General features: G+C 34.5%; 1 protein-coding gene across 1 annotated transcript; it reads right to left on the bottom strand.

The window, feature by feature from the left end:
• Nucleotides 1–9,875: 9,875 nt before the first annotated feature.
• LOC135117281 (uncharacterized) lies at nucleotides 9,876–12,346 on the bottom strand. Its single transcript, XM_064036107.1, has 3 exons — nucleotides 12,212–12,346; nucleotides 10,738–10,891; nucleotides 9,876–10,051 (listed from the first exon to the last, which is right to left on the bottom strand). Exons 1-3 carry the CDS (start codon nucleotides 12,344–12,346, stop codon nucleotides 9,876–9,878), a joined length of 465 nt encoding a protein of 154 aa, XP_063892177.1.
• Nucleotides 12,347–25,511: the final 13,165 nt, after the last annotated feature.

Genomic DNA, 25,511 nt, shown 5'->3' with positions numbered 1-25,511 from the left:
TTTGTTGCATGGGAGCCCCCCAAATATTTATTTTATTCTAGTTTTCAGTATTTTTTGTTACATTGCCAACAGAAATACATCATCTGTGAAAATTTCAGCTCTCTAACTATCACGGTTCATAAGATAAAACCTGGTGATAGACGGACGGACGGTCAGAGGAGCGAAAACAACAGGGTCCAGTTTTACCCTTTGGGTACGGAACCCTAAAAAAATACAATATTCATCGTACCGTCAATATTTAATTCGACGAAAAGCCACTTCGTATTTACTTATCTCGTACCTACATCAGTTAAACCGTTTTGTCGACGTTCGGAACAAATATTGTTTGACAGAAGGAAAAGTCCACTTTGCTGTGCTAGCTAAATATTTTTACCCTTTAAACCTTAGAGTGTTTAATCAACTGGAGACGACATTGACATGCCTTTCACAAAAGTGCTAAAGACATTGTGTGCATGCATAACGATGTGATTAAAAATGAAGAAGTGAGTTATCACAATTTGTAGTGTTATCTTGTCAACCACGCGTTGGTGGTCCCTTTCGTAAATACGTGCTTATGTCATCTCCGGTTAGTCAAACACTCTAAAGTTTAAACTTGTTAACTATTTGTTGCATCAGTTCATCCCCCATGCTTACTAATTAGTATATATATATCGATAAGTCCTTTTCGCATAGACATTTGTGCTCATGTCATCTCCGGTTGCTTAAACACTCTAAGTTTAAAACAGTTGAACAACCAATACTGTTTGCACGACCCGTGCTTTCGCTAACAGTCGAAGTCATCACGCAATGGAGTGCGCACATTGAAAAAGATCGGAGCGAAAAATGGTCGGTGAAGGAATTCACTCAGTAACTCAGTCACGTTCGTTCTCATTCAAGCAGAACGAACAAGTCATCGAGTGAACATATATTCCCTTTTCTTATTCAAAATTTGACACCCTACGAGTGGGTATCTATCTCTGTATTACGAACTTGCTGTTTTCCCGTGGCTTCACCCGCGTCTTGTAGAAACTTCTTCCCGTACCTGTATGAAAGCCTAGCCCGGGTCCATGTTACTTGTAGTGCAGCTCTCCAACAGCGAATTATTCATATCGGGTCAGTAGTTTCGGAACCTTTAGGGTACAAACAAACAAAATATTTCTTTTACTATATCTATATGTGGACATTATTATATATGGTCCCGGGGAATTTCTTTAAAAGCCTTTTTAGAGCCTATCTTGCTCAGGGATAGTGTAGCTTTCCTTACATTAAAAGGATTTTCCAAATCCGTTCAGTAGTTTTGGAGCCTTTATGTTACAAACAGACAAGCAAATGTTTCCTCTTTATTATATTAGTATAGAGTATATATGTAGGTAGCTGCTGACTTAGCAGTTTGTTCTTGATAACGTTATATTCGTCCATGTCATCGGATCTAAACAACTTTTACTGTAGAGGTACATTTAGGTAATTCTGATGTTTGGTAATTGCTGTTTTATTTAAAAAGATTACCCATTGCTGGGGAGTTTGTTGCGCCACTTCTTCCCAGCAAAATCACATAGGAAGTGGTGAACGGTGGGCGTTTTGGAGGCTGTCTTTTGACTGACGTTTAAAAGGTGCTATTTGCAGCCAAATTCGAATAAATGATTTTTTATTTTGACCATTTAAGTCTTAGCTCATCATCCGCCTAGTTTTTTCCATACTATACTTACTGACTGTCCGTTTTTACTCTTAACCTACTAACTCATTACATTATAGTAAGTATATAATATACTTAATATTAAGATAAATAAGCTAAACATACGAAGATACAAGATGGACCATGTTATTGCCATATTTGCTATCAGCTTTCCGGCTGAATAGCTTTTACACCCTCATCAACTCACTACACTCTTAGATCACACTAAAACTGGATAAGAACATAATAAAAACAGTCCAAGCGACCGCTGAACTAAACTATTGACTACCTACTTAGCTTAATTTTTTTTCCCACTAAAGGAGTATATTATCGAAATTATGGTAAACTATAATGGTAATTTGTGTTAACATCATTTTTTTTTAAAAAGCAATCGTAGAAAATTATGTAGTTTATAGAAATAGAAAATCTCATCATCTCTCCCGAGCCTTTTCCCAACTATGTTGATTGGGGCTGTGTACCAGTGATTTCCAAGGAGCCACTGCCTATCTGACCTCCTCAACCCAGTTACTTGGGAATCCCAATTATACCCCTTGGTAAAACACAAAATCTTTGCTATTCGAAAAATTGAAGCTATAAAAAAAATATTCATATCCAGTCTTTCACAAATCCGTTCATGATACCAATCCTAGTGTGTCATTACAATGTGACCACTTACGGCCTTTCCTATATTCTATCTATCTATTGTATGCTTACTAGAGATAGTTTGATATTATCCCCATAATAAGTAACCAGCTTTTGCCCGCGCGTTCGTACGCGTGGAATAGTGACATCCGACAGATTTTTGGTTTGAGTAATAAATGGCGCTATATGTCCGGAATAAATTTTATTTTATATTCTTTTTGTAGTAAAAACTATCCTATGTCCCTTCTAAAGTTCCAAACTATTTCTGTACCAAATTTCATACAAATCGGTTCAGTAGTTAAGGCGTAAAGAAAAGACAGACAGACAGAGTTACTATCACATTTATAATATTAGTTAGGATGTCAAATACCTATCTTTAGAAGACGAATTCACAGATAGATAGATAATTGGGAACAGTCGTTAAACTAGGTCCGTGACAGCTGATCGTTTCGCGCCATTTACCCGGATTGATGGCGCACGTCAAAATGGACGTCCCGAGGGTGACACAAGATGGCGAAGCGCGGGATTTTATCTGTCACGTAATGACGTTTGACGGTTTTGACGGCCGCTTTCGCGCCAATTATAGCTCTTTGATGATAGAGGTTATTGCTGGTTAGCTATTGTCTGTGGTTTTGTGAGTGAATTGTAATTGGTCGGGTTAAGTAGGGCTAATTGTTTGTTTTTTTTTGGAAGACTAGCAGTTTCCTACGGTTTCTCTCGCCGTGGATATCCGGAATTTTATATGTGGCTATCAGCTATGAAAAAAATTCAAATCGGTTCAGTAGTTTCTGTGTCTTTAGTTACAAACAAAGAAACCATATTAACCTAGATAATTCAACTCATAACGAATGATTTATTGTGTTCTCTTATTAGGCATAAACTAAAAGTAATAAAATGCTATTTCAGAGTACCAACTTCAACGGTAAAGAAGAAAGGCTCCAATTTGGAAGTTTCTCCGATCTTTTACCGGAAACAAACATCCGTTGTGTACCAAAAAATGTACGCCTTGAACAAAATCAGGCTTTATTATAGAGGAAGGTAATTTTGAATAAAATAGACTTCTCAAACAAATATTGTAGGGTAAATAAGCAAACAGAGAAACCTAAATAATAATCTGAATATTGCTACGACGTAGCTAATCGTAGCAAAGCTGTATTGGGATTCTATAAAACTCGATCAACAACTCGCATTTCACTTCGATTCGTAATGTCATTTCATACTTTAGGGGAGGTAGGGGAGGGATGGGCACTTTTTCACATTTATTGCATAAAAAATCAGATTTTACAGATAATCAACTTTTATTGCCATTTCTTATTTTGGCTAGATAAAATCAAAGAGCTATCCTAAAAATTACAATCAGTTTCAACATTACGAGATATTTAAACGGTTTAAATAAAACCGTCGACACGTCAAAATTTTGTTTAGTCTGACATGCTTTAGTTGGTACTTACGTAGTGTTTAAAGTTACTTTTTGCTTTTTATAGGGTTTATCGTTTATAACATTTTGTCATAATAATTGCGTACTTTTTTGGGTCGGGGGTTTTTTTAATTTATAATTTTATTTTATTTCATGGTTTTTTAAAGGAGCTCCTTAATGTTTCCTTCTTTTTATGATGGGTTCGCTAATGCGATCTCAGCCAAAGGAAGCTGTTTAACAATCCTCATGACAAACTGGCTCTGGGAGAATTGCACAGATTGAGAAACAATAAAGATGGACCTTTGTTGATCCAGGGTTATATATCATTCTAGGGTTTCATCCGCCACATCCCATTTCCAGAATTAGGTTCTCGTCAATTAGAAACATGAAGAAAACTAGTCAAGACAAATTAAACGAGCCCAAACTCGATGGGTTTACTAAAAGGCAGTTCAGGGTTACCTATCTTCGTGTCCTAACAGCAGACCAGCTCAGTGGTTCCAGAAGACATTAGTATTTCAAATTTTAGATCCCACATATGCTTGCAAGTAAACTGAGCGTGTAACATTCCTATCACACCTAACAAACGAGCTGATGACCTTGAAGACCTGAACCGATTTCCACCAAACATAGTTAAGAACACTCCCGAATGACATTCCTTTTAAACAAAAAAAACCGCATTACAATCGGATCATCCGTTTGGGAGCTACGATGCCACATACACACACACACACAGACACGTCAAACTTATAACACCCCGTCGTTTTTGCGTCGGGGGTTAAAAAGAATGGTTTGCGACGGGAAATTCCTAAAGATTTAATATAACGAGCAATACAAGAGGTATGAAAAGGTTAAAAAATAAAATTAACAGCTGATAAATATGGAGTCCCTAGATCAAGTTGGCAACGGTACCTGAAACAAGATTCTATAAAGGATTTTTAGCGCAGATTTATAACCTCACAAATTTTCACTGAAGAAGAAGAACAAAAATTTACAAATTATACATTACATGGTATGTCCAAGCCTCCCTACCATAGGGAGCATTGGACACTTTTGACTTTGTTTATAAAAAAAAAATCGGTAAAAAAACTTAAGTAAAACGGTTTTATCTTATGTGCACTGAAAACTAGAAAATAAAAAATTGTTACTTACCTGTCAACCTACGTAGGTGGTCCCGGTCATATTAGACTAAAATAAAAACGTGGGGCCCATAAACTATTGCTGTAGTACCTCTTCTAGAGGTATAATAGGTGTGGATTGCATCGACTTACTATAATCGTAACTGGAGATTTTGACAATCAATCATTAATAATAGAAAATACACATACCTTTCATTAGTTTTCTCTTTATAACGATCCGAAACCGCAACAAAATATTTAAGTACTTTTACGAGTGTTTGTTCTTGACAACTCACAGAAATGACAGGTAGTCTATGGATGAACACCGTTACCAGTCGGTAACGTAAACTACCCAATAAAAAAAAAAAACTATGATCAAATCAGAATAAAAGGACCCCCCTTTTATTCTGATTTCATCATGTCTCCCAACTGCCCATCTGTCCCCTACCTCCCCTATAGATAGACAGATTTTGGCAGATCTGTCAAAATCTCGACTTTAATTTAGTTCAACTTGTCAACACGCTCGATAGTGAAGCGCTAGTGTAGTTTGACAATGTCAATCACGAAACTTTAAGGTAGAATTCCGTGGGTCGCGATTGTCGCAGCCGCGCGCGACAAAAGTCAACCTATGAAAATGTATGGCACCGCTGCCGAGGGCCGCGACAGTCGCGCGCGGACGACGAATTTCGTGAGCCGCTCGCGGCCGTACGCTTCTCAACATGGTCTAGCGCTTAATAACATCTATAGAATTTTAGTAAAACCAGAATTAAATTGTTGACAATGCCGCGAGCAGCTTACGAAATTCGTCGGCCGCGCGCGACTGTCACGGGCCTCGGCAACGGTGCCATACATTTTCATAGGTTGACTATTGTCGCGTCCACGGAATTCTACCTTTAGATCGAAGTCGAAGTGAGAGTGATGTCGAAGTGAGTTGTGATATTTTATAGAATCGACATGCATTATTATTGTTACTTCATACAAGTCTCATTTGAATTAGGTGAACTATACAGGTAAACACACTTGTATTCCTTGATTAATTTAATATTAATAAATGAATTTTTTTTTTTTTCTTTAAATGCAAAACCTAACTGAGTATTTTAATTTACTCGTACGTACAATTATGGCTATGTGATGTGAATTCTTTTTCTTCTATTTACAACCAACTCATTTACCTAAAAATTATCCATTTCCTCGGCTAAATATCGAAAACCTACCAAATAAATTATACTTACAACTTATAATACCGTGACTTTGGGACGAAAATTATGTGAAGTACCCAAAACTTATACAAGGCGGGGGTCAAACAGGTTGCAAGTTCGTGACCAACAAACAGTGCGATAACAGATGGTATAACTAATAGTGGTGAGTACATTCATTAATCGTTACACGTCTGATCATTAGTAACTGCCGCGCGCGACTGAGACATGTGGCGAGCGGCGCGTCACATACTACCCACATAATTGCTTGATTAGTTGCATATGAAAATTATTTAGTTATTTACTAGCTGCCGTTCCCGGCTTCCTTCGCGTGGTATATTGATAAAAAGAAGCCTATAAGTTAATCCATGGTATCACCTATCTACATATCATATTCCAACCAAATCGGTCCAGCCGTTTTTGCGTGAAAGAATAAAATACATACATTCATAAATTCGCACAAACTTTCACATTTATAATATTAGTACGATATTAGTAGGATTATATTTATTTATTATAATAATCATACTTATTTAATTTTAACTAATTATTTATTAATTTAGTATAACTAATAGTGGTGAGTACATTCATTAATCGCTAGGCGTCCGATCATCAGTAACTGCCGCGCGCGACTGAGACATGTGGCGAGCGGCGCGTCACATACTACCCACATAATTGCTTGATTAGTTGCATATATGTATATGGGGATCATTTGTTTATTAATTGTGATAATGGTAATAAACAATCTTCCAGTGCTGTGCTGTGTTATTTCTATCTGTTCGACCTAAAGTAAAAGTAACAATGAAAAAATATGTTTACAGTGCCTGAAAACCGGTTCAATGAGACCAATGTATATTTCCATTGGCCCTACCCAAATTACAAAAAAATATTTATGTCCCTTTATCCTTTATTCGACTTCAGCTTTTCCAATTAAAAAGAAAACCGTTTTATAAAGTGACTAGGTATATCAAACGTATGAAACGTCAATTTTTTGCACGACCAATCAAAGCACTCGACGGGGGCGCGATATGAATTTCTGACAGGAACTTTCCAATCGAGTATCGAGAGGATCAATTTTTGACGATGCAGGTAGGCATTGGAAAAGATAAAGCGATTTTCTATCTACACTAATATTATAAAACTGAAGTTTTTTTGAACAGGAACTACTGGTTTTGAAAAAATATTTTAGAAATAACAACATAGACTAAGTATATGCAAATGCTATCATTGAACATCTTTGGCAGTCGTAACGGGTAATCAGAAATCAGTAAATTATGGATATTGTGTTGCCCCGGTAACTGGATTGAGGAGGGCAGATAGACAGTCGCTCCTTGAAAAACACTGCCACTCAGCTGCATCAGGTTAGACTGGAAGCCGACCCCAACTTATTTAGGAAAAGGTTAGACAGAAAAAATATATACAAAATGTTTTTTTCCACAACTATTTGTAGGTATTTTTTCCTTTCAAGTTTGTACTATAGTGGATAATATTACAGGGTTGTCTAGACTTAAGGGGCACAGTTGGAAATAAAGGCCAAGATGGCGACAATTACTGTTCAAAGTTTTCCCGCAGCTATTTTCTTGTAATTTATTGTTTTATTTGTGGAAACTGTAAATTAATTACTTGCTTAATCACTTTTTTGGGGTTCTACAAACTGATGTACGTATATATACAAGTCTAGCAGTTTTCCCGCATATTTACCCGCGTCTCGTAGGTACTGATGCCCGTACCCGAATAAAATATAGCCTATGTTATTCAGGGAGTCTAAATTCGCAACAATGAAAGAATTTTTCAAATCAGTTCAGTAGTAGTTTCGAAGCTTTTAGGGTTCAAATAAATAAAGTTTCCTTTTTGATACCCTTTAGTATCGAAGCGATTTTAAGATATTCTGAATCTATATCATCCTTAAAACACCAATCATTTGCAGGAAATCCGTCACTCACACTCGCTAACAACACCGATTTTAATCACACCGACCCAATAATTAACGTGGTAGGTACCTTGATTGAATTAATCGCGAAAAAGCAATTCTAGACCGGGACTTAAATTCGAGACCATTTCGTTCAAACAATGATTTATTTCTGCAATCAATGTGTCAAGTGGGAATCGGTTTTCGTCGACAGCGAAACCATCTTTTACGGTATGATGGGAAAATCGATGATATTTAATTAAAGTTCGGTTTTTACGAGTTCCGTGGTCAATGCTTGTGATGAATTTATTGGGAATACTATAGGATGAGGTAGGTGGTGAATGATGCATTTCACCCAGGCTTTTGATTAAATGGTACATGTGTGTTCACTGCTGAACATAGAACCATTGATTTATGATATCTGTATAATATAGTTAGCGGCACGAATCTTGAGCTCTGACCTTCACCTGCGCAGAAGTAATTTATTGGGTCCCTTTTGTGGTATGAAGTGAGGCGCGAGGGCGGGCTGAAGCGGTGATTGGCCCGCAGTGCATCGCGTCATAGCCGTCACTCGGGATTGGTTCTTTGCTAATAAATCACTTCTGCGCAGATGTAGGTCAGAGCTCAAGATTCGTGCCGATAACTATACTATTTACAAAGATTGTTTTTTGTGTTCTGTTACCTAAAACTAAAATTGTAAAAGTCAAACAATAAAGACAAAGAATTAAAACATTCCATTTCGCTGTTTTCACATAATAAACTGTATTCAATATAAAAACAACGATTAATGCGTCCGGTAGCCATTTATAAATGCGGAATGCCGTCGAAAATAAATTGTCCAAATATAAAACCAGAGCGGGCCCAAAACACCAGTATCATAATTAATTTATAACGGTCCTATTTCCTGCTTTTGGTATGGGAAAACCGAATTAATTGAGTTAACTTTTGTTAATATTAAATGTTGCAGTTATGGTCGCGATTTCTATGAACATGGAAAATAAATATAATATTTGACCGCGTTGTGGTTGAAATTTGAGGGTGATTTATGAGTCAGTTCATTATCCTTCAAATAATGATGTGATGATCACCAACTGATTTTTATAGTCTCTCAGAACTCTGTTTATACTGCAAAAAATGAGCGTAAATTAACCCGCTTGCTCAAAGCGGATTGGCGCTTTCAGAGTTAAAAATCAAGATGTTTTCCTTCACTTTTACTTAGTAAAAATTATTGATCGATCGAATCTAATCGAATTTATTTGAGCGGCCAGCGTTTTAACTACTAGGCTACTACGACTAAGTAAACATGATAATAGTAAAATAAATAGAAATCATAGTACACAAAAAGTCGAAAAGAGTTCTTCAAATAACATACTTTTATTTATTTGTAGCAGCGCACATAAATAATTTGAGTCAGGCAATTCTTTTTCTAAATCCCTTAATATACCCATACGAAGCCTTGAAGATGTATAGCTATTGTTTAGGCAGGCGACATATTTAGTCTGAGCTACGTAGACTCATTATTGTCATTAATCAGATAGAAGACTGAGTTTCTTGAGCCTAGTAGATATAATTTTCGAGTGTATTCGCAATTAAAATGAAGAAATAGGATTATTATTAATTACTACTGTCTTTTAATTACCCATAAATTGTTGATCAGAAGGTCGGAGTTTGGAATCCCGCGGTTCAATTATGATGAAAATATAGTTTCACATGTACACTCTTGATGACAATTTTTGACCTCCAGTTTTGGGCATTCAGTTCCCATATTTTCAGGCACAAATAAAATTGATCTTTAAATTAAAATATCAACCAAAATGTTTAAGGTTCTATTAAACTTTATTATTTACTATCATTACGGGATACACCCAATGCAATATTAGTAACAATTATAACTTAATTTAAATATGATATACCGACTAAATAAATAAATCAGAACTAACTCTCCTCAAATTATATGATTAATTTGCAATACAATAATGGTATAATTAACTGCAAACATAGTTAATAATGGTAGCAAGTACATTCCTAAAGGTAAGTTGGTTAATAATTTAATCTCTAGAGGTTTCTTTTTAACTAGGCGTATGAAGTCCTTTATTAGTTTCGGCTCAGCTTCATTATAGTCTGAAATAAATAAAAAATATACCTATATAAACATCGAATTTGAAGATTTATTTCGAGTATCCAAGGCCAGTATCATTTATGATGATATTGAAGTCATTGTAATTGAATCTTACAAATTAAAATTGTTAAAACTTGGAAGACTAGCATAATGAGGGATTAAACATGTACAAGCAAATAAAAATGATTTGGATGAAAAGGGGTTGAGGTTAGCATGTCAGTGTAATGGGAAAAATGCTTGCTAATTAATGCACCTAAGTACCATATTATCTCCGCATCACCCTAAGGTTGACTGGAGAGAATGCCTGCGGCATTAAGTCCGCCTGTCTAATACTATGTTGCATACAGTTAAATAAATAAATAATTAAAATTATTTAAGTCGTGGGTGGCCTAGTGGGTAAATAACCAACCTCTCGAGTATGAAGGTTCGATTCCAGGTCAGGCAAGTACCAATGCAACTTTTCTAAGTTTCTATGTACTTTATATCTTGGACACCATTTGCTGATAAAAAGGTGAAGAAAAACATCTTGAGGAAACCTGGATTATAAAGTCTGAAATCACAAACCCTCATTGAGCAAGCGTGGTGATTAATGCTCAATCCTTCTCCGTGTGAGAGGAGGACCCAGCAGTGGGACGATAAAAAGGCTGCAACAGTAACAGTAATAAATAAATAAAATAATACATCTTACCAATTAAAATTGTATTATGAAGTCGAGCTAGACATCTTTGGGTCCTCATTGCTTCGTTTCTCAGCATTTGGCCAGCATGTACTGGCATTATCAGCGATGTAAGATAGGTTGTCATAGCTATAGCAAATGATATGGCATCACTGGACACAGATAACTGAAAGAAAAAGAAATTGGTCATGCTTTCGCCATTTCCCTAATTTAATTAAAAGTAGCACACCATGTCTTCTTATTCCATACTCCTCTAACCCATATTATGTCTTTCACACAATGCTCTCATTTTCATAAGCTCAATCGATGTTTGGTTTAATTTTTTTTAATGCAAAATAATTCAGACCAAAGCTTTTTAATTTGGTGTGAATTGGCGTTAATTAATTTGTTAAACAAGTTATTTGCAATCAACATTGAATGAACGTTTTAACAGTCAGAAGTACCTAATTAAAATTAAACACAGCATAATTTCAGCCGATGTAAAAATTAAAAATACGTATAAGTAACTCATAAAATTAGCCAGGTACAAATATCACAGTAGGGCCATATATATAGGTATATTTACTTTATTATATATTTACTTTCAAACCAGTTTGGTAACTTAGTTTATATGCCTGGACGACGTAGTTTAATATCAACAATGTCATCGTGAAGAAAAACTGAAACAAACGATTGCGATTAAAAAGAAGTTCCAAAAGGAAACCAACAATACGATTGTAATGTAAAATAAACCATTTTATAATTATGTATTATGTAATCTGCGAATAAAATAATGACGGGTATTGTCGACTTCCTATCATTTTGTACATTTCTGAAAATTGTATCGGAATTCAGAAGATAGAAAGCAATTTTTAGAACCTTATTAATAACAGATACAAAAGAAACTTGCCAGTGGTCCATGACACATCGTCACATCTTCACAGCAGTTTGAAAATTCTTGATACAACTCCACCCAATTCTGAATTTGCTCCTTCGAGACATCACAATCATAATTTACGAGCACACTCGTATTCCTACTTACTTTCCGTTGACCGTCTGATATTAACGAATTCAAGCATTTCACCAAATTCACTACTACCATAACATAAACATATGTAATAATTAGTTGATATATTAACGTTATTCTTGTGAACAATTGTGGTACAAACATGAAATTCACTAGTAATGCGTCACTAAAAGAATAATGTCTTACGTAGACCTCTCGGGCTCTTAATATGACCGATGTGATCAAGAATCCTGTAATAATTACTGTTACGTAAAATAACGTATTTAATGATCGTTTTAGTCTTTTCTCGTATCTAAAACGCTCGGAAATTAAACTTATGGTGCTGTAAAATTTCTGGAATTCGCGGCTGTATAAGAAGCCTGATACTAAGGTCACCGAGGCGTTTATGTTAGCGGATAAAACAAATCCCAATTCAATGAACGTCTGTGTACTCAAACGTTTTTGTAACAAGAAATACAGTTCTCCAGTAACATTAATAACATGGTACATTGTCTGAACTAAAATTTGTAAAATAATGAAACATTTCACTTTTTTGTTTTGATTGTCATAATTCCTGTATATTCCTAATATATTTTCGAATATTAGTAAATAGTCGAACAGTTTTGCTGAAGACATTTTTCAATGCGGAAGTTTTTCTATTGAGTGGTGAGTGTAATGTGTCACTTATTCTAATTTGTTTAATTTAATTTATTTTATTTTATTTGTCTACTTCCTTTTAACTGCTAAACATTTCACGATAAGCTTTTAGATAATTTTGTAAGTATCGTAACTTATAACACGTTTACTTAAGTAATAGTTTATTCCTTTCATATTAATGTATCATAAAAAATCCGAAATGTGGAAGAAGTGATTAAATAATCTTACTCTTAAATCGGCAATTTGATCATTTTTTTTTCTTTTGTAATGATATTTTATTTACATATTTACAAAACATAATATATTTACAACAAATATCAAAAACTATCCTAGTAAAACAAACAACTAAAAAGCTTCAAAAAATTCGTCCCCATCGCTGTCAACTGGGAGCGTTCATCTTACTAATACATATTATAAATGCGAAAGGCCGTTTGTTTGCTAGGCTTTCACGCAAAAACTACTTAACCGATCATCATGAAACTTTTTAGACATATTCTCTGTGGTACTAGAATGGATACTAGTCCATTGGATACTTTTTATCAACACGCCATGCAGGCGAAGCTGCGGACGGAAGCTAGTATTTTTATAACAATAAAACAAAAAACTCGACTACATGAAAATTAACGAACTGAAAATGCAGAACCAAAATGTACAATCGTAGTTGGGGAACTTTTATTTAGAACACTTGCTTATCTAGCTGTTGATCCCTTAACTGTGATTGGCTTCTTGGCCGTTGGATAATAAAGTTAATTAGTATTTATAGGACTAGTTAAATAAATACATGTTAAACTACCATATTATTTGTTTTTAAAATTCTTTATTGAACAATAAAAGTTTAAAACTAAATTATATGATTAAACTGCAATACAATAATTGCATAATTAATACCCAACGCTAGTATAATTGGTACCATATACATGCCTAAAGGCAACTTCGGTAGTAATTTGATTTCCAGAGGATTTTTCTTGGTCATGCGAACGAAGTCCTTTACCGATTTCACTTTATTCTCGTTTGGATCTAAAACATAATATTTTTAAATAATTATAAGCTATACGTACTAGTTTATTAGACCACTAGCTGTTTCCCCACGGTTTTACCCCCATCCCAGGGAACTTATTCTCGTACTCGGGCAATATAAAATATAGCCTATGTTACTGTAGTGACAGAAAATTTCAAATAGGTTCTGTAGTTTTGCATATAAAGTACATACAATTAAAAATTGTTTATGCTGAGCGAGGGCCGTATTGCGCGCTTTTAGACGCTTATTTCCCCTTCTATTATTATTTCTGTCTTACAAACTTCTGACTAACAAACTGCAGACTAAACTGACAGTTTAGCCTTTAGTTGGCTGCTTGGCTGACAGTTTATTTTAAAGGTTATCGTGAATCCAATCAAGCTCTAGTAAGCCTGATACCGACCGACCGTGAGCCAGATTATTTTAAAGTGCGTACTTCCTACCATTAGTATCTAAACTTAGTATTAGTATCTAATGATTTATGAGCTTAACTAAACTATCAGTGTTAAAAGGAAAGGAAAAATCTTACCAATTATCATTGTGTTATAAAGCCCAGTTAATGTTCTATAGAAGTATAATCCTTGATTCCGCATCATTTGTCCAGCAACTATAGGTAACAGTTCCAATGATATGTAGTTCAGAATAGTTAACACCATATGCCTGATTTTATCTGTTATTACTTTCTGAAAAAAATAACATTAAATATCAGTACAGGTAATTTTATGTTTAACCCACTTTCAAAAAAGGGATTCGACTGGCATATATTTTTTCATATTCAACAGTCGATTTCTACAACAGTAGTTTTTTTATTTTTTTTTAAAGACTGTTTATCCAAAAATGAATTGGTATGCTAATTGGCAAAATTAGCAGCAGAAACCCTGAAACAATGGCTTTTAAATAGATTAAAAGAAAAGATTGTTTCAAATACTTTTTTTATAGAAGCGTATTTTTTGGCTTGATGTAAAGTCATACTTACACTTATAACCATACTGTAACCAATTTGATATGTCATTACAATGCAAGTGGATATAGTCAGTGTGAGCGTGAATGTGAACTGAAAAGATAAACAAAAATTCTGAAAATAAGTTACAAAAATATTAAAAACTTCGTATACTTATGTATAAATGATAAATGACTTGAATTACTACTTAAATATGTATTAGAGATACGCACGCAAAAAATATGAGTATTTTTGAGGTTTGGATTTTTTCATAAGTACCTTTATATTTTTTAAGGGGAAATTATCAAATGACCCCCTCTCTCTACGGGTGCAGCATGAGGGAGTGTCAGACTCTTACCAAAAGCCGCCATGTTCCCTCTTAAGCCTTTTATATACCAGGGCCGCGGTAACTCTTTCGAACAATCCGGTAACCGTATTATAAATACATACGTTTTTTTTAACGTCGTCAAAAATCATCAAATGACCCCTCACGCTGTGGGTTAGCAGCGGTGAGGGAGTGTCAGACTCTTACTGACTAAAAACCGTCGTGTCCGCCTTTTATATACCAGGGCCGCGGTATCTCTTTCGAACAACCCGCAGCCCTTTACATACCTGACGTCCAAAACAGACTGTCACTTGTTTACAGCAGTTTTCCAAATCTCGATAGATATCTGCCCATTCTTCAATTTGTTCCTTCGTGATATGACACTCATCTTCAAAACTTATATGTTTCATCACTTTCTCTTCAGCAGTTACCACCGAAGAATTCAAACATTCAAGCAACTTTTTGACTACCAAAATAACGACGAATAACATAAGGTGTTGAATTATCATATTAAATCTCGTCACGATTTGCGACATAAAAATTGCCACCAAAACCATTGGGTTCCAATGTGATATGCCATAAATATAACCTATGATTCTTATCAAAGCAAAAAATATAGAAATAAAAGTAAAAATTGAAGTGAAAAAAAATATTCTTTGAAGTGATCGAAATATTTTCTTGTTGTATTCAAATCGCTCAGATATATAACTAATACTCTTGTAATAAGACTGAAATTCTGAACTATAGTACATGCTATATAAGATAGAGGTTATAGCATTTATATGGGCAGCAGCAGCATTAAAGCTTTTAGTATACTCCACTGGATTAAACTTATCTTTTATCAAAAAATATAGTTCTGCAATCACTATTACTAACTGCCCGAGAATCTGAACAATAATATGAAAAAGCATAAGACATTTCACTGTTTTTCTCCGGGTACAATAATTCCTGTGTATGCCCAAAAGATTTTCAAAGAATATCAAATGTTTTAGAACTTTTATTGGAACCATATTTCCTTCCGTACGAAGTGGAATCTAATAAAGTAATATTGTGTAGGCGTGGAAGCCAAAGATTGTATTTTAATTACGTTACTAGCCGAATAGTTAAGTGATTAAATGTCAATCATTCCCATAATCGGATTAAGGTTGTACTATGTGGTACTTACATGATTAATGGTTACCACTAACTAATGAAGTTTAGTTAATTATTAGTTCTATTAGAGTTATTTAATCATTTTTCTGCTAATGCAATTGCAAAGTTTTTATTTAGACAGTGATTATATTTTTTCTGTTTACCACCTTCGAATTTATCAGGTTTAAAGACTAACGAAAAACAATGTTCCAAGTTATGCAATCCTTTTTATTTTGGACAGTGGTAAAAATTTTTTCAGCAAAAATTAAACACATAAGAATTAGATATCATCTAAATGGCTAGTAAATATTTATTTAAAAGTAAATTATTAAAAAGTAAATTATTAAAGGTAAATTAAACATAATTTTTCCCGTAAAAGAAAGTTTATTAACTAAATGATATGGTTTATCTGCAACACCATGATCGCGTAATTAACACCCATGGTAAGCATGGCTGGCAGCATATACATGCCAATAGGTAGCTTGGACAATAACTTGATATCTAAAGGTTTTTTCTTTATCACACGTATGAAGTCCTTTATTAATTTTCCTTTTTCTTCAGATGGATCTAAAATTAAAACAACAATATATAATTTAAAATTTTTACATGTGTTCGGAGGGCACATTAAACTGGTCTTTGCTGTCATTGAACATCTTTGGTAGTCAGAAGCCGGTAAGACTGACAACGAGTCTTACGACGGGGTATTGGGTTGCCCGGGCAACTGCGTTGAGAGGGTCAGACAGGCAGTCGCATCTTGTAAAACACTGAAACTCAGCTGCATCCGGTTAGACTGGAAGCCAACTCAAACATAGTTGGGAATAGGCTAGGCAGCTGAATGATGAATAAAATGTTCTTACCAATAACAACAGTATTGTAAAGTCGAGCGAACTCTCTGTGGCACTTCACAGCCTGGTTGCGAACTACTTGTCCGGATATAACCGGTAACATAGACCAAGCCACGTAGTTTAGTAGACCAATCACCATTCTTCTCAGGTCAGGGGTGATCGCCTAGTAGTAGAAAAATAAAAAAGATTTATAAACTATTTTCAATAAGTTAATAGTAGCTAATTTCGGATAAGCAAAGCTTGTTGACAATATCTGTACGGATAAATGCGCATGGAGTCAAATGGCTAACTTCAGACTTGCAAAGTTACGTGGCGCGAATTATATTTTATAACATGAAATAATATTTATCTTAAAAAGGAAAGCCGTAAGTATATAACAATGATAGTTTCATAAATATCAAGCTAACTTCACTTACTTTTAAAAGAACACTGCATCCAACATGGTATACCATCATAATGGAGTTAGATATTGACATCGTCAGCGTAAAGAAGTACTGGAACAATATTTTTTTTAAAGCACAAGTAAGGCTATAAAAGTTATATATCATAGGTTTTCCATCTGTCCGTCAGAGCGTCATACATCTATAAAGTCTTCAGTGTATATTTCCTTATTTAATCTTTCTGTTCCCTGCTGTTTTTCCCGCATCCCAAGTACCTTTTCTGCATTTTTATTGCCGTTCACTCTTTTCAAACAATAAATACTTATGGATACTGCATATTTTTTAACACACGTACCTGATGTCCAAAAAATATCGCCACATTTTCACAGGAATTTTCCAAATCGCGATACAATTCCACCCAGTTCTGAATCTGTTCCCTCGTTATGTCATTTTCTTCACTCAAACTATCAACACTCCTAGCGCGCGTATTAACCACTGATATAAACGAATTAAAACTTCTAAACAAATGAACAACTAACATAATTATAGTGAACAAAATAAGCGGTTGAACTATTAAAGTACTTCGTATGAAAAATTGTGAAACCACCACAGGCACGACAATCAAGGGATGCATGTGCGAAAACCTTTTTAAATACTCTTTCACTCTATACATTACAAAAGATATAGATAAGAACATAAGACTGATACTGAGATAGTACATTTTCTTTAAAGATTTCGCCAATTTTCTGTCGTCTCTAAAACTGTCGGATACTCGAGTGATGCTTTCCAAATATGAGAGAAAAGACTGGCTGTAACATATGCCAGTTAAAACAGCTGAAATAGCATTTATATGAGCAGTAACCGCATAACAACTTTTAATAACATTTATATCAATATAATTCTTCCATTTCTCTTCCTTAAACAACAAATAGATTTCACTAATTAACGTTATTACGTGAAAAGTTGTTTGAATCACAATTTGGAAAATAATTAAATATTTTTTTATCTTATTTTGGATGTTATATTTTCGATGCACACCTAAAATATTTTCGACAAATAATAAATAGTTTAACAGTTTTATTGGAGTCATTTCTGTACTGTGTTTTACCCGACTGTCGGTAAAGTAATGTAAAAATGTCATTAACTTTAAAATGTTTTCATTACTACGAGAAAGAAATTTTCCACAATCTATTTGAACAAGAATTGTGCTATTGGAAAACTGTACTTAATGCATTACCTAATTGATTTATTTTACCTCTAGTGATATATAAAAAGGTATGGTTTGATTGTTCATTTGTTTGACACGGGTATGGGAAGCCGTTTCCCCGAAGCTCGGGATATTAGTAAAAAAACAAATGACAGAAGAAGAAACAATGACAATATTAATTTTCATGAAAAATAATCGAATTTTAAAATTCATCTTTTTTGTGATTCAATCAAGAACTGCTGCACCGATTTCAAAAATTGTTCAACATTATCACGTGACAAGATTTTTATTCAGGAGTAAAATATACCTAAGTACGCAAGAGAAACCGCGGTAAACAGTTAGTCTGAAATGCTTTCACCTATAAAAAATGCTTCGAGGTCAGCACACACGCTTTTTTCCAACACGAATAAATTCCGAGAAAAACGCCAGATTCAGATTCCTGCTTTATATTCCATACATTTATATAATGTGTTTTATATGTAAAGGCGTGAACACAGAAATTGTGCGATGATTATTCTATCCCTCCCTTATAATCAACATCAACATTTTTATTGTCCCACTGCACTGGAAGCCTCTTCTCCCACACATGAAGAAATTAACTTTGATCACCATCATAATGCTTGCTTTTTTTCATCAAGCAATTTTGCCTGAAAGGCTCTTACATGGAATACTAGGTACGCTTGCTCAAGGCATATTGTCAATAGGTTTCATCAAGACGTTTTCCACCAGCTTTACTCTGTCATGAATGCTCAGAATAATAAATAAATAATATTGGCGTCCACGGCCGATTTTGGCCACGGCGGCTGTTCTCATATAGCGAGATCAGCCACCTGCGCAAGACATATTATAGTGCACAAGCATTTGCGCAGACACAGGTGCACTCACTATTCCTTCACTCTCATAGCCCGCTGGGACGGCAATACGACACGACCGGAAAGAGATCAAGCGCAGGACCGACATTAACGTGCTATCCGATGCACGGGTGAATCAATCACCAACTTCCAGGCTATGGGCTACTTTGTGAAAGTTTTGGAACAGAGCTATTATATGTGGTTAGTCGAAACAAACCTTAACAAAGCAATACACAAAGAAATGTATACAGTTTTGTATTAGAGGCTTAATGGTGTTTACTTATGCAACCAGTGGTTACAATTTATGAGATCGATTTTACATGTGTATTTTGATTGTTTGGAGATTATTAAAAGGCATTATTTTAGGGATGAAAAATGACTCTGTGTATTACCACTAATTTAATGGCAACGAATAAAATTAAACTTAATAGTCAGGAAAATAGTTGAACATTTAATAACCTATATATATATATATATATATTTAATACTATCTATTTAACTTCAAAACCCATCAAACTAACATAATCCTATGAAATACGAATTTATAAAACGAAATATAAATACCTAACTCTTCACTTTTGATGACGTATTAAATGTCTAGTTTGAAGAAAGGAAATAAGGGCGAAAAACTAATTTCCTTTACAGTTCTAAGTTGACAAGAAGATATTCAGTACATGTATTTGAAATATATACTGCTATAATAATATGAAAGCATATCATACAAATTCCAAACCAAACTTGTAATAAAAATAAGTGAAAATTTGGATGTATTACCTACAACTACTGAGCGGATTTTGATAAAACTACTGTTAGTGCCGATTATATGTACTCGTATGTTAAAATATTAAACGAATAAGTTTCCTTTTATCACAGTGTGAATTAGTTTTATCACAGTTCAAAGGATAAGCATAACCTATTTTTGTACAGAGTTTCAGCGAATAAGACAATTAAAAAAACACACCGAACACCGATATGCCATCTATTTGACAGTTTACCCAATTACTTAACAAATGTCAACGGAAAATTAACCTTATTTCCTGAAGTGTAGGATCTATACTCCAATTGACAAAATAAGTAAATTAATGCTATTATTAATCTTCATTTGGACATACTTGTAAATGTCATGTGTTCATATTGGACTTCAATCATTATGATTATAGTATTTTCATAGACACGGTAATATGATTAACAAATGACATTAAAAGTCAGAAGACATTTCATTCCTAATGTATCATTCTTAAAGTTCACATTCGTCGTGTCCACTACAAGACAAAGGCCTGCCCAAGGATCACCAATTTTCTCGGTCTTCAGCAACCCGCATCCACTTCTTCCCAGCAACCTTGGCTAGATTATTTGTCCATCTAGTTGGTAGTACCACGGTTCAAAATGAATTTATTCTACGTACTAATTTTCTGCGAGAACTTCATGTGCGTCTACAGGAACTATTTCGATATAAATAAGTACCAAAGAATAGTGGCAATCACGCGCATTATTGTTGAATTGACATTATCAGTCGTAATAACTGCACACAACGTTCTATTGACGAAAGCAGTCAACTATGAGTCGACTGAAAAAGATGTATTACTGACCATGCTTTTCCAAATACTAACATTGTTTAAAAGCATTGTAATAATAATTGGTGGGATAATGAACTCGGAATCATTTAAACAATTTTACGAGAATCTTCGTAAGTTGTACCACTGTTTCGAAAATGATGTCGACTACAAAATGTTCGAAAAAAAATTGCGCATCAAATGTTTGGTCGGATTTTCAATCTTCACTTTCATGTCTTTGGTACAAATGTTCGGCAAAATATTCCAGTATTACTTCTTGGGTACTTACCAATTAACTGAAATCATTGTCTTGGTTTTATATGAACTGTGGGTAGACATGCGATACTCTTTAGAACATGTCGTGGTTTTCTGCGCTATATCATGTATAAGTGATTTCCTCAAATGTTTGAATATTTCTGTAAATAAAGTACTCATGAGGTTTAGCGAGCAACCAAGCCTCGAACCAAACTCGAACGAAGAAAATGTTAACTTGCCTGAAAAGGTGAATAATTGGACTGAGAAATATCAGAAGATAATGGCCTGTTGTAAAAATATATCTTTGTGTTATCAAGAACTGGTAAGTAATCATCATCTTCCGAGCCTTTTCCCAACTATGTCGGGGTTGGCTTTCAGTCTCACCGCCAGCAGCTGAGTACCAGTGTTTTACAAGGAGAGCCGCTCCTTGCCTGTCTGACCTCCTCAACCCTGTTACTCGTGCAACTCAATATCCCTAGTTAATACTGGTGGTCAGACTTACTGGCTTCTGACTACCCGTAACGATTGCGAAAGATGCTCAAATGACAGCCGGGCCATACGAAATACAATATTCGAAAAAAATACCTAAGGGAAAAACAATATCCTAATATGAATTGTCCTGAATTATATAATATTAACAGGTTATTATGCAATATGTTTTTCTTTCAGCTTTTGTTTTCACTCGGCGTTGCCATGGTTCACTGTATCTCGTCGATGTACGGAATTTTCAATGCAATCATCAAAAAGGTAATAATGAAAACATTTTTGTTGAATTAGTTTGAACTTTTAATATGATTAGGCACAAGTTGCTGTTTTGTACACTTTCGATAATTTATACCGAATTTTTATCAATCGTTTCTTCAATTTTACCGTGAAAGCTGAAACTAATTTTCGCATAAATTAATCATTACAATATTAACAACTAGCATCCGCAATCAATTCCACTTGCGTGCCTACAGGCCAAATCCACGCACCTGGACAAGGGGTAAACCCATTGTTATTCTAATATTACTGACAAGTTATTAAAGTCGCTAAAATTCATTTAGCAGATTTTACATGCAAGAGTAACAGAGCCATTTAAAAACTAGCTAAATGTGTGAGAAGTGAGGAAAAAATATAGAAAGAATGATGATGATGAGGATGGATTTTAACTATATAAATTGTTTCAGGGTGTACGATCTAGCAAAGGCGCAACAGACATAGTTTATGCTTTACTATACCACATGTCGGCAACGATCGCTCTCTTGTTAGCGGGACAAAATTTACAAAATGAATTCAATACTTTTAATAAAGCTTTGGCTATGTTGGCTTGCGAAGTTTCTACTCGTGAGTAAATTATTTTTATATTACTGTCCTATTTTACTCGACTGCTGAGAAGGATTATGTTTGGGCGTATCTTGTAAGTGTTCTACCTATATATTTCATAATGAACAAACGTCTGTTGTTATAAAATGTATCTATTGCAAGAATAGCATTCAATAAAATCGTAAACCTAATTAACATGATGTCTATACTTAACAATAATGGCATCCAGACCTATTGTCAGCAATGGTAGCATCATCTTCAAAGATTCGTTTTGGTAGCGAGCTGGTTTATATGTATTTACTTGAATACGTTTTGGATCGAAGCGGCAGCAGCACGTGCAGTCACCCTCAGATATCGCCCGATTTCACTGCAGTAACTGCACGTGCGGTTGACAATTGCAGTCGACAGCTAGTTTCCAAAACATACCTGAAACTTACTATCTACTAATATTTTACGTATTTTTTCAGAACGATCGAAATCCGAAACCCGGCAACTAAAAGATCTAAATCGTTTAGTGACTACAAATCCGATAGTGATAAAATTCGGCACTTTTTCTCTGGGCATGTATTTGTTTCCAATGATGCTGTCGCTGTCCGCTACATATATTGTCGTTATGTTGCAATTTAACCATGTTATATAATGGAAATGTATGTTGTTTTTGGTTTGTATAGAACTACATTGTACCAGCAGTGTTATCACCCATTCATGTAGGAAGTACTTCGCGCACCCGAATAAATGAAGCTTGTAGCCTGTCTCGATAAATAAGCTATCTAACATTACATATTTCTTTGTATCGGGCCAGCAGTTCCTGAGATTTGCGTTGTAATTAATAGTTTGTTTTTTATAATAGTTTTTTTAGTGTGTGTGCACTGCTTATAAAGCATCTTTGTTGAATGTGGGGCTGCTTTTGAGCTCTGACTACTGTGCACCTAATTGGCTGACAGTTAAAAAAAAAATGTTGGTCGTAATTGTTGTAACTTTTATTTCAACATATTTACAGTTTCGTTTTCTGAATTCTCTACAATATTTTGCTGTAGAACAAAATGTTGTATGAAGAAATATAGTTACATAGTAAACTACTTCTGAAGAATGTAGTATTTTTTTAACTCTCACACCGAGAGAGTTGACAAAAATATTTGTTTATATTATCGTGTGTTTTATTTGTCTGAAGTATAATTGTGTGACTAATTGTGCATTTTATGGCAATATTTGTTTGAATTCAATAAAGTAAATAAGTGAAATAGCTGGTCTAGTTTTATTATAAACGATACACACATAGGTACCTAATGCTTTAACAAAACCTTATGCTTCCTACGCATCTAAAATGTAATGACGTAATTTATGTCGTAACATAAATTAAGGTATTCTTATATTTAAAATAAATTTGGCAGTCTCAGGGTAATCAGCAACTAGAAAGTCTGACATCCAGTCTTACCAAGTCTTACCAAAGGGTATCGTGAATATCCACTGAAACAACAGCTTGTCATTAGAGCAACCTAAGTTGCCTAAGTTGCCTAGTTGCTAAGTTATCCAAAGTGATATCCCAAACTTATGGGTTAACAGTAGGGGAAGTTATTACGGTACAGACGGAGCCTGGAAGTTGGTGATTGATACACTCGTGCATCGGAGAACACGTAAACGTCGGTCCTGCGCCTGATCTCTCTCCGGTCATATCGGATTGCCGTCCCATCGGGCTATGAGATTGAAGGAATTGTGAGTGCACCTGTGTCTGCGTAAATGCTTGTGCACTACAAATGTCATATATGTCTTATAGACCAGCCACCGTGGTTGTTAATAGGCTAGGAATCATCATCGTCAAGTATTCATTTTGAATCGTGATGGTAGTGTAATTATGATGATGATACCTAAATACCTATAGTGTAAAGAGATATAGTTTTTTTCTTCAATATTTAAGCTACAGAAACTGTTGTCTGCATTATTAATTTTTAATTTAAGAATTGATTGCTATCATGGCTTCATGGCCTTTCAAAAGCAGCAAAATGTAGATACCTAGTAAAAAAAATTGAGTAGGGCATGATTATTAAGTTATTACATTTCTTAAGTGCCTCTATTTAATTATCGTTGACAACCTAATAAATACAAAGTACTAAAATTGGAACCATGTCCTCTGAAAAACTTTAATGGTACTTCTTATTATTATGGCTTATTTTAGTAATTTCTGATAAATGATTGACATGACAAATAACAAAGTATTTTGTGGATACTTAAATATAGAAGTTAGATCATTATATCTTCATACTTTCATAGAAGTCATTGTTCATTTCTAGACGGTACAATTTCTTTGGTCTACAAAATGATAGAAGATAAAGTAATAAATACATTTGTGATTAGTGAAAATATAATGGGTGTGTGCAGAAATTTTGCCGCTCTTACAACTAGTCAGAAGATTTTTTCAATCATCCGCATTGTCATTGAAATATCAGCTTACATAATTATCTATTCGCTATTTTTTTTGGATAAGTGCAATCATGTTCTTACTGAAGGCGGTCATTTTTTGAGCTTAATGATGATTTACCATCCCGTAAACTTTGTTTGTGGCTCCATGATTTTATTATGTCCCGTATACAACCCATGTGGTAACAAACTTTTCATAGAAGAATTTACCACGGTCCAATGTGAATTTCGTCATACATCTTTTTATGCTCAAAGTATGAAGAGGGTGAAATCATACATCATTACATGTATAACATTTTTCTCTATCATAGTTGCCATTGTACTTTATACGAAGGTATTGTTAGTTTTTGAATGGTCATCATTTGGACCTCAAAGCCTGTACATTGGATTAATAACGATCGAAATTATTTTTGAAATTCGTCAAACTGTGGAGAGTGTTACAATATTCTCGTACATTACTTTGCTACAGTATCATTTGAAAACTATTAACAGTTGTATAGCGAGTGTTGTGGCCCAATATGATCCTTTGGAAGCACGCTTGGACTCTCAAACAAATAATGATCACTTGACCGTTGACCGCGTACAATATTGGGCTGATACGTATGAAAAAATTTCGAATTGCAGCAAATTATTATCTCAGTGCTTCAGTACTCAGGTAAATTTTGGATTGAGCTCCATATTTTATTTTATAATTTTATGAATCCAGCTAAGTAAATGCCGCAAGAGTCTATTGATCTAAACTAAAGTTAAGCATCACTTTGCATGATCAGACAGACGCGTGGTGAAGACTTATGTAGTTGTACGGGAGGCTCTTGTGCTACCTTTTGTGTAACCTATTTTGTTTCAGATGCTATTTTCATTGGCCATGTCATCAATAAATAATGTAATTTCTTCTTACGGAATGTTTTTGACTAGTTCGCAC

Source organism: Helicoverpa armigera, chromosome 9, assembly GCF_030705265.1.
Source record: "Helicoverpa armigera isolate CAAS_96S chromosome 9, ASM3070526v1, whole genome shotgun sequence".
Classification (NCBI taxonomy): domain Eukaryota; kingdom Metazoa; phylum Arthropoda; class Insecta; order Lepidoptera; family Noctuidae; genus Helicoverpa; species Helicoverpa armigera.
This window is presented reverse-complemented; position numbering and strand designations above follow the sequence as displayed.

Excerpts from the sequence above, each read along its gene's own strand:
- LOC135117281 (XM_064036107.1), bottom strand. The coding sequence starts at position 12,346 with ATGTCTTCAGCAAAACTGTTCGACTATTTACTAATATTCGAAAATATA. Across the intron at positions 10,892-12,211 it reads TAGTTCAGACAATGTACCAT|TTATCTGTGTCCAGTGATGC; the intron begins GTTATTAATGTT and ends TTTTTCTTTCAG. Across the intron at positions 10,052-10,737 it reads TCATAATACAATTTTAATTG|ACTATAATGAAGCTGAGCCG; the intron begins GTAAGATGTATT and ends TATTTATTTCAG.